The sequence below is a fragment of the Mastomys coucha genome, unplaced genomic scaffold, assembly GCF_008632895.1.
Source record: "Mastomys coucha isolate ucsf_1 unplaced genomic scaffold, UCSF_Mcou_1 pScaffold18, whole genome shotgun sequence".
Classification (NCBI taxonomy): domain Eukaryota; kingdom Metazoa; phylum Chordata; class Mammalia; order Rodentia; family Muridae; genus Mastomys; species Mastomys coucha.
This window is the reverse complement of record NW_022196900.1, coordinates 14496768-14507154: the sequence shown is the minus strand read 5'-3', so window position 1 is coordinate 14507154 and position 10387 is coordinate 14496768. Positions and strand designations below refer to the sequence as shown.

Below are 10387 nucleotides of genomic sequence, written 5' to 3'. Positions count from 1 at the left end.
ACTGCTTCTTGGCTAGCACCAGTTGGCAGTTTCTCCTTCTCCAGTGCACCTGCCTCAAAGCCTTCTCAGACATCCACCCCCTATGGTTGATGGTCACAATTCCCCTTAACCCAGTAAATCAAAACTCTAGAAGCTAGACGGCCAGTGATCCCAACACTTGGGAGGCAGAGGCAGGCAGATTTCTAAGTTTAGGGCCAGCCTGGTCTACAGAGTGAGTTCCAGGACAGCCAGGGATATACAGAGAAACCCTGTCTCAAAAAACCAAACAAACAAAAACTCTAGAAGCTTAAAATTAATCAGTCAGGTTTATATATCAATAAATTCTCAATACTCAAGATGTCCAAACAATAATTTCAGAGCCAATTGATAATGATATAAATTGTCCATGTAGATAAGACAAATTGTCCTGTAATTATGCATCCCTTATAGGAGAATCCTAACTACCTGTGGTTATTTAAAGCTGTACGGGAACTGGACTGTCCTGTTCTCCTTCTGTTTTCCCTCCTCCTCCCCTGCCCCTGTCTCAGAAATTCCTAGCTCTGCCTCCCTTTTCCATGTCCAATCACAGGCTTCTTGTTGTATTACTATTTAAAGTGACTGGACAGGGAGAATTCTGCTACACACCTCCATCTACAGGACAGCCTCAACAGGCCAAACCACAAGAAGGGAAAATGCTTTACTTATTGTTTGGGTGGTTGTAATGGGAAAGGCCTACTATATGGGAGCATGCCATAACTACAGCGCTAACTGTTCCAAATCCTGATCTATGTTAGTGGTTATATGTCTGCATGCATCTAGCAAAACTCATACATATACAATAGTATATGTAAATTATAACGTAATAAACCTAACTTTAAAAATTAACATCATGTGCAACAATAGCCACCATTATTAATAAATAATGAATAATAATAAATAAATTAGTTAATCCATTTATTAACCAAGTTAGTGAAACTAGGCTTCCAAGGAAGGGAAGTAAAGAGGCTTAATAAGTTTAAAACAGTTTCCTCAGTTTATCTATATTATTGCATAATTATAGTTATTTGGAATAAAAAGTAACGGATAAACTCAATAAATATCCATGTAAGGTACATTCAAATTAAAATGAAATATTTTGTAAAAGTATAGCTCTGAGTTATATATGGTAAACAATTTGTCTTCAATGGATTCACTGGGAAACAGCCCAAAATACATATTAAAGTAGAGGTCTGTGACAAAGTTTAGAAAGTGAAAAAGAAACAACTACCTTTTAGAATTTTCCATGAGCAACAATTTTGTTCATTTATGTCTTAATGAAAAATGGAGAGCACTGGCTAGCAGGATTACTTTACGCTTAAGATTTTAAGATGTCAGGAATAAAATTTTGACTGTGAGTTTTTAAAAGTAAATACACATTCTGAATCCTCACATACCCTGAACACTTTCTTCTCAGATGAGGGATTACACCTGCAGTAAGAAGGAAGGGAACATATGTGGAACACCCCACGAAGTAACCTAAAAGTGTACCATCCATACTAGAGATGTAGCCCCTCCCACACTAAGAAAAGTTTTATTCAAACCAAGGAAGCAGTTAATGAATCTAGAACTCCCTTCATCAACCTAATTTTAACAGAGAAAAGCAAACAGGTATGGTGTTAGAAGCAACAATAACATTTTATTAAAAAATTAAAGACATGTTTCATTTCATGTGAAGAAACATGTTTTTTCTTCACATATCAGCAAGCAACTGAATAATCCTGAAATCATGCATGTGTGTCATAAGCTCAACCTAACTGGCACTCAGTAGACTGATGTATCATAACCTGGAAAACGATGTCGATCTAAGAACAGTGAACAAACTAAAACCACACAGACCATGGAAAAATCTTACACACACATGGTTGAGCAGAAAAGATAATGTACAACTCTCTAAAGCCAAACAGGAGGCTAAATGACTTGGCACATTAAAGTCTAAGACAAGGGCTAACTCTTCCAGAAGAGCCACTTAGGGAATGGCTCTGGGTACTGGGTACTGGGCACGATAAGGCTGCACTCCTTGCTTGGGTAATAGTTACAATAATGAGGAAATATAAATATTCATTGTTACTTTTTGCCCCTTTTGTAATGTTAGTACTGACTTTAATAAAGCATACTGAAAACATACAGAAAGAAATCATGTTTGGAAAGGGTGGGCTGGGGAAAAGGAAATGAATACAAAGGGAGTACATACTTGGCTTCATCAAAAAGTATAGTACAGATTAGCCTCAAAGTTGTTGAGCCATAAAATATAAATAAGATACTAACCATGAAACCAGGTACTACTGGCTGAGTAAATTTTGTCTTGAAGGAATACAGCAACTGCTTTGAGTGTGCATCATAAAATGAAAGCTGACCTAAAGGGATAAAAAATGGCTAATTTATTATTCAAAATTACAATATTTACATTAAACAGATAAGCATGCCAAAAGACATATTTTAACATTAATTTTTGTTATAAATCTTATGAACCATATTTAATTTTCTTATAAAAATATCAAAACATGATAAGACCTTACTAATATCTCCCTAATCTAATAAGCTGGTGCAGAAGTAATTGTGTTTTTTTGCACTGTTGAAATTTGTTATTATTATTCTTAAAAATATGATTATATTATACACCTCTTTAACACACATTTCTTCTGTATGTTTTTTGCTACTGACAATATTTGCTATTTGTTTTATATTTATTTTATACTATGGGACAAAAAGCAAACTAGGTTCTCATGCAAGTTCAAACTGGCTGTAAGCAGCAGCTTCAGTCCTTGTCAGAAATGCGTCTGGTCTGGGAACTGCCAGGGAACTTGTAGACAGTGGTTGGGTAAGAAATTTTGCAGAAGAAAGGGACTTGAAGATGAGCAACACTGTTGAGATGCTGAACAACTCAACATGGACCATTCGATCGATGGTGGTGTGCATTTGAAGCAACTGGAAAGTGAAAAGACTTGGTGAGTGGGTACCTCTTAAGCTGACCTAAAACGAAAACAAACTCATTTTGAACTGCTGTCTTCTCTTATTTTGTGTAAACAACCATTTCTCATTCTGATTGTGATGGGTAAGGAAAAGTGGAGTGCACATGGCAATTGCTGACAATTTGCTCAGTGGTCAAACCAAAGATGCTCCTGAGAGCTAAAGCATGTGCATGCATGTGTGCCCCTCCCTCGCTTTTCCCTCCTTCCTCTCTCCCTCTCATGGTTACTGCTTGGCACCCTCCTGCTGGTCTGATGAATCCAGCAAAACCATTATACCTAAAAATCATGCTTAGCAAATCCTTGAGATGTGGTGCCTGAAGCTGGCACTGATTAAGAGAAAGGGCCCAATTCTCCACAACACTGCCTGATCTTACATCAACCAACCAATGCTTCAAAATTAAAAAGAAAGGGGTGCCAAGTTTTGTCTACACATTCACCCAACATCTCACTAGTACTTGTCCAAGAACCTAGAGAACTTTTTGCAATAAAAGCAATTCTACAATCGGCACCAAAAAGATTAATCAAATCCCTGAAGTTTTTTATACTACATAAATAAACAAACACTTTTTATTGGCAAAAGTTATTGATTTTTAATGGTTCCTATTTAGATTAGCAAAAAAGTATTCAAGCCTATCTATAATGATTTAAAATTCATAGTCCAGAACATAAATTCCCATTGCGTCCATTCATCTTCTTACTCTACACTGCTGTTCACCACCAAACAAAAGGCTTTATTAGCTCACTAGATGCTAAGTTCTCTTCCTTTTTATATTGACTGTGCCAAATTCTATCAGCTTTTCAACTTTACTCCATCTGTCCTCTACCTGCTTGAGCTCACATACACTCCATTAAACTCCCAGTGTAGTGTCCGCTGCTTTCAGCTCATCTGCCCCCCTTCACTGCCTCCCTCAGAAGCATCTTATTCTTACAATTCACTTGCTAACTGTTCAGCCTAACACCTGCTGTCCTCCTGGAGGGCTCTCTTCTTCATCTGTATCCTCTCTGTGCTGATAGCATGTCTGTTTTTCAACTATTTTAAATGCACCTGCTTTGTCCAGTTTCTCATTTTCTTTGTAAGCTTTTCCTAAAGAAATCAACTACCATCAAATAGGAAGAGAAAACAAGCAATATTCTCATATACTTTCACAAAATTAAAAATATTATTTTATATTCATAAAATATACTTAAATATAAGTATGGAGAAGTAGTTTTGTTTTGTTTTTTTAGAAAAATAAGTACACTTACCCCCATCAAAGTCACAAAACACACCTATTTTCTCAGGAACAGGAACATCCAAAGCTTTCACTTTATTATTATGCTTGGCTGCAAATGTGTTCTGTAACCAGCTGTTGACGTGAATGCACCAACTAGTGTTTGTCTTTCCTAACTGATCAAATTTGCCTAAAGTTTTATATGCTACACCCACGCTATAGGATTTACAATCTTTCTGGGCTTTTACTTCCCAATAATGTTGTCCATTTTCAATAGCAGTGTCTCCTGTAAAAGATAAGAAAAAAATTCTGATACTTTGTCATACTTATGAGTCCTAGATTTTACTTATCATGTGTTTTCCAACAACAAACAACTTTTTTTTTAAACACAAATCTCACTATGTATCTCAGACTAGCCACAAGCTCATGATCCTTCCACTTCAGCCTCCAAGTACTGGGATTACAGGCTTATCCCACCATACCCACTAAATTCAACTTCTCTTTCTGTGAAAATAACCACATCAACAACAGATGCTGAAGGTACAGTATATACTCTATAAATTTACACATATTATTTATGTTTCAACGCATATAAAATACTTCAAAGCCTTTCTTTGTTATAATCCCTTATATTCATGAGGCAAACTACATGAGCGGAAGCAGAGGTTTAAAAGTATCAGTAAGTCAGTCTGAAAAACTCTCACGGTACTCAGGCTTCAATACAGAGACGTCTATAGAGACCATTCACTATACTACACAGGCAGGCACTCCAGATACTCAGGCTTCAATACAGAGACATCTATAGAGACCATTCACTATACAGGCAGGCACTCCAGATGTGAGTGGGAAGTCCACCAGTGTGCTATGTGACCTTTAACCTTTAATCTGAGAACTACTATGCTTTATCCTACCTAGCACTGTGTATGATTCCCCAGTAAAACGGTCTCTGCTGCCTCTTACTGCTGGTGGCCTGGAGCCTACAGACGTCCGTTTTGGGGATGGGGTGCCACTTCTAAAAAAAAAAAGAAAGAAAGAAAAAATTATATTGAAAATGGTTCATAAATTAGAATTACAAATCATAGCAGAAATCTTTGAAAATACCTCTCATGTTGCAACATTTCTTTAGATCTGAATTATCAATTATAAGTTATCAATTATGAGTACTCAAATGTAAGAAGCCATCCACACAAAGCAGGCTGAAAACACTAATGTCATGCAGACTGAGCAAGGTTTATACAAAGAGCACACAGCTGAAGTAAGATACAATGTCAAAATAAGACAAATCTTGCTGATGGGAAAAATTAAGGAAGATCTTAGACTATTGTGTATAAATATTTTACAACTGAATTTAAATAAAAGCAACAGCAAAACTAGGTTCCTTACATAAATACAACTAAGTAGCCACTTTAGTACCTCTGATCTTTCCTTCTTAAAAAGAGTAAGTTATCTGAATTTATGCAGAAAATATCAAATCTCAAAGAATACCCACTATTACAATGAACAAGATCCCTTCATATCAAATAATATGACAAGCAAAGTGGAAACTGTTAGATTTTTCACTAATTCTCAAAAACCTCAAAGATTAACTCTCCAAGATGTTTCCACTGGACCTATCAAGACAGCGCCTCAAGTTCCATGTGTACTTTCTGCAGTCTCAGTTCCTTCTATGCTGTCCTCAAGATGATTTTTAAATTATGCTTTAATTATACTGAATTTGCACTTGAAAAACAATTGCTTTTGTGGTTAGGATGCTTTTTTGGTTAAGATCATCCTGAAGTTGGGGTGTAGAAACAGCTCAATGGTAAAGTGCTTAGTGTGCAAGCATAAGGATTGAAGTTCAATCCCTAGAATGCACATAAAAGCTAGGAATGGTGGTGTGTACTTGTGACCCCACTCCTGGGCAAGTGGACACAAGATCCGATCTCAAAATACAAGGTGGACGATGCGTGAAGAATACTGCCTGCCTACCTACACGTGTGTGTATGTGTGAGTGTGAGAGAGTGTGTGTGTGTGTGTGAATGTGTGTGTGTGCATGTGCGTGTATATGTGCTTGCACACAAAGTGGGAAGATATTGAGAGATTATTCTACAAGTTATTTAGAAAAAAATAGAAATACTTTATTATCACCATAATATTTAGAAATTTTCCAATACAGTTGCACTAAGATTTTTCTTCCCAAAGAAAAAATGTAGTAGAAAATAAATTACCAAATAAAATATACAAATTATTTATAAACAGAAAACAAGCATAAAGATAGTTACAGTCATTTCATGTGATCCAATGACTTTATTTTGCATTATTTAAATATTACCTTGCTGTTAAGAACAGATGGCTTCACATAATTAAACTACACTGGACTGCTTCAAGTATCTACATTTTAGTGAATGCTATTAAGTAGCATGATTACAAAAAATAAAAAATAAAAAAAAGTAGCATGATTACATAGAACAATGCAATCTGCATAGTTTAGTTTAATCCTTCCTAATGGAGATCAAATATCCTTTATGCGGAATACTATTAACAGTGATCACTTGATATGTTATAATAATAAAGAATATTCTTTTCTTTAACAAAGTCTCCTTTTTCAAAGGCTAGCCTGGTCTGGTCTACAGAATGAGTTCCAGGGCAGCAAGGGCTATACAGAGAAACCATGTCTTAGAAAAAAAACTCAAAAAGGTCATTTTAAAATAAATTCTACATTATGTGTATTCCAAGAGTATGAACAGAGATCAGGAAGGACTGGCAACTGAAAGTTTCTGTGAAAATTAGGGACACAAGTTGGGGCAAGAAGAGCAAAAAGGAACTAAGTGGGAGAAAAAATATCTACAAGTGCTTCTGAGAAGTCCCTCAGAATAGAAGACATAAATAATCAATCCTTGGGTATGGTGCATATCCCAGTAACTTCAGCACTCAAGGGAGTGAGGCAGGAGGATTACAAGTTTGAGGACAGTTTAGGAGCAGGTTTAAAACTAGAATGAGCTGCATACAGAGTCTCTACCTCAAAATGCTGAGGGAAAAGTGAAACCGAAAAAACAAATTTTGAAGAAATGTATTTTTAAGTTCTTTAAGAATTTTAAAAATTGTATTAGATAATAAATTACCAAATAAAATTAGGATACAAATTAGTATGCAAAAAATTTCGGCTTGTCCAAATTTTCTAGTTGGTATTTATTATGCAACACAAGGATCATTAAGTAGTAAGAACTTAAATTGTATAAATACTGTCAAATTAATGACAACTCAAAAAGAAAAAAAATCCACATCACTATTTTCTTTTTGATTCTTTTTATATAAACTGCCTGATTACAAATACTCTGAGTTTTCTAAACTAAAGGGAAAAGACAACACTGTATTTTTTCTCGAAAAAGTAGACAGATGGAAGAAAGGAAGGAGGGAGGGAGGGAGGGGGAGGGAAGAAAGAAGAAAGGGAGGAAGAACAGACAGAAGAAAGACACCCCCCTCCATTCCCCAACCCCCACTGTTCTTTGGTGGGGAGGACAAAGCAGCTTGGGGTGGCAGTTTTCAAGACATGCCCTGAATACCAGGCTACCCACAATGCCACAGTCTGCTATGGGACTCAGGGATAAGACCAGCTCCAGGGCTCCTTCTTATTCAGCCACCTGTCTTTTTTCTCCTTTTAGATTAGCCTTCTGGGCATATTTCATTTGAGGAAACAGTTCTGTTACTTGAGAAGTGTGTAAAGCCCTGTTTTAGGTGCAACATCAGGAAAGCCTGAAGAACAGGGTTAAAAATAAAAATAAAACGGGCCTAACATGGCTTATAAATTTTAACAAAAAAGTTTTAAATCTCTTATATTTATACAATATAAGACTTCTATGCGATTGATGAGTATTCCCTAGACACTCATTTGAAACACATATCTGAAATGTGCCCCTCCACTAGAAAAAAATGACTGTGCACTCAGGAGAGCTCACCAGAGGACCTAACTCAGTCACCAAAAGGTTGCTGCACATTAGCCTCCCTCTTTGCAAGTTAATTTAGTTCTATATATTTGCATCTACATATTATAAACATAGTTTTAACTAATCTGAAGTGTATTTGTAGAAAATACATTTTGGAACCTGAGCAGGCTTAGCCTCTGTACTTGAGAAGAGCAGCCTGCACTCTGATCCCCAGTGCTCTTGGGAAGGCTAGCATGCTTAACAGTCATGGCTGTGACTGCTTTGTGGCTGAGAGATGGACCAAAGAATGTAAAAGAGATGTTGTGAGTAGCAAAGCAATGATCAATGAAAGAAGATGAGAAAGAAGTTACAGTAAATGTGTAAGTAAGTATGAGCAAGAATGAAAAACACCAAGCCAGGACACCATGATGTGGGCACAATTCTAACGACCAGGTGGGCAGTTTTCTTGCCGTTCTGCTGCTGCTAGAGGGATCAGGGATGTGCACACATTACAGAAGCACTCTGCCAGTGAGCTGTATACCCCAGGCCCGTTTGAAGAACTCCTAAAACACAAATTATCACAGTGGCCCAGGAGGGCAAAACAAGAAGCCACTAAAGAAGTTAAGTAAATGCTTCCCTTACCACTGACATGGACTAAAAGATGATAATGAAAAGACAACTCATATACAGCCTAGTATGTGGTGCCTTCAACACATGGTTAATATGGTAAGTGGAGGGCCTCTATGATGTATCTTAGGAGAAGAAAGTAACTGTGAACAGGAACCACATCTCATCCCTGTGTCCTCAGCACACGAGATACACAATATCTTCACTAAAATATGCTATTAGTGGTGAAGAGCTAGCTATACTCTGAGAGTCTTAAAACTGCAAAAACAATACCTAAACAGAACAAAAACAATACCTAAAGACCTAAACAGGTCTTTAGGATTTTTGTAACAAAGTATTGATATCAACAGAGAAATAGAATCAGAACCAACCAGGACATCTTCCTAAAATACCTACAGTTCACTTACTCCTCCACTGGTAGGTTCAACAGTCCACTGGGAAGAAACTCATTCTGAAAACTATATACCAGGTGCTTAGGAAGAATAAACAGCAAGAGGATAATCATACGTAGAAATAAGCAGAAATGATTCACTGAGCCTTGCTTTGAAAATATATTAAGGCCTCATCTAAAAACCCAAAGAAACAAAATTAAAATAAGTATGACTTACCAGTAGTAAAGAGATACAAGGAAGCATGAAAAACAGAAAAGAGATAACTGCTGAGGTTGACAGTTTAGCTTCAGAGTTAGGTTAAATAAGAGAAGGCCTTCTGCCTTAGTGCCGCCCTTCACCTCTGCAGCCCACTCTTTGGAAGGACAGCAGCCATCATCTTGTGTACAGAAGGGCTCCTCTACCCACCTTAAAGGACCCTTGGTGACCATACTGGATTAAGTATTTATGTAGCCCGTAGAGCAATTTATTTTACTCGCTTTTCTAGTGTTCACTATTGTAAGATAATTAATCATTTTTTTACTGTCTACAAGCAATTTAGTCTCATAAGCTTTTGCTTTGGTCCAGTCTGCACTTTAGCCTTGTGGTGATAAGGCTACTTAGACATATATAATATTAATATTAATCATACAGTTAAACATGATAGCTGAAGTGTTCTTTAATTTTTAGGTTATTTATCTATTGGTATGTCTTCTTATTTCCCTTCACTGCAAGATGAAACACGACATATTATCCTACTCCTTGAAGAAACAGTCTAAATACCACTTCTTGAATGAATATCTTCCAGCCCCTACTATACAATATATACTCTAGATCCTGGCCCTACCGTGACATTTCACACACAATCACAACTATCCAACTTTACCAGGCAAGCCTCCAGGAGGCATGAGTTGGGAGCCTTGGTGTCAGACAGTATTGTGGGTACCCTGCTCATACCACATGTGTTGAACAGCAAGTTCCTCAGCACTTTCTAGAGGGATTATCGCTTACATAAAACCAAGCTCAGCACCAATCAATATGCTTGACCTACTCAGCTTTATTTACTGTACACTTAGATCTCAACCTGTGGGTTGAGACCCCTTTGGGGGGGTCAAGTGACCCTTCTACAGGGGTCACCTAAGACCACTAAAAACACAGTTATTTACATTATGATTCATACACAGTAGCAAAATTACAGTTATGAAGTAGTGATAAAAACAATCTGCTGGGCAGTGGTGGCGCACGCCTTCAATCCCAGCACTTGGGAGGCAGAGGCAGGCAGATTTCTGAGT

General features: G+C 37.1%; 1 protein-coding gene across 4 annotated transcripts in view; it reads right to left on the bottom strand.

Annotated features, from left to right (window-relative positions):
• Positions 1-10387, bottom strand: part of Fsd1l (fibronectin type III and SPRY domain containing 1 like) — a 63306-nt gene that overhangs the window by 7520 nt on the left and 45399 nt on the right. For 2 of the 4 annotated variants that reach the window (XM_031377419.1, XM_031377421.1), the window contains 3 exons: positions 5110-5210; positions 4233-4484; positions 2284-2372 (listed from right to left, as the gene is read on the bottom strand). In XM_031377419.1, the coding sequence (XP_031233279.1) occupies positions 2284-2372; positions 4233-4484; positions 5110-5210 (442 nt within the window). The remainder of the gene's footprint in view (positions 1-2283; positions 2373-4232; positions 4485-5109; positions 5211-10387) is intronic. The other 2 variants (XM_031377420.1, XM_031377422.1) reach the window with 2 other exon arrangements.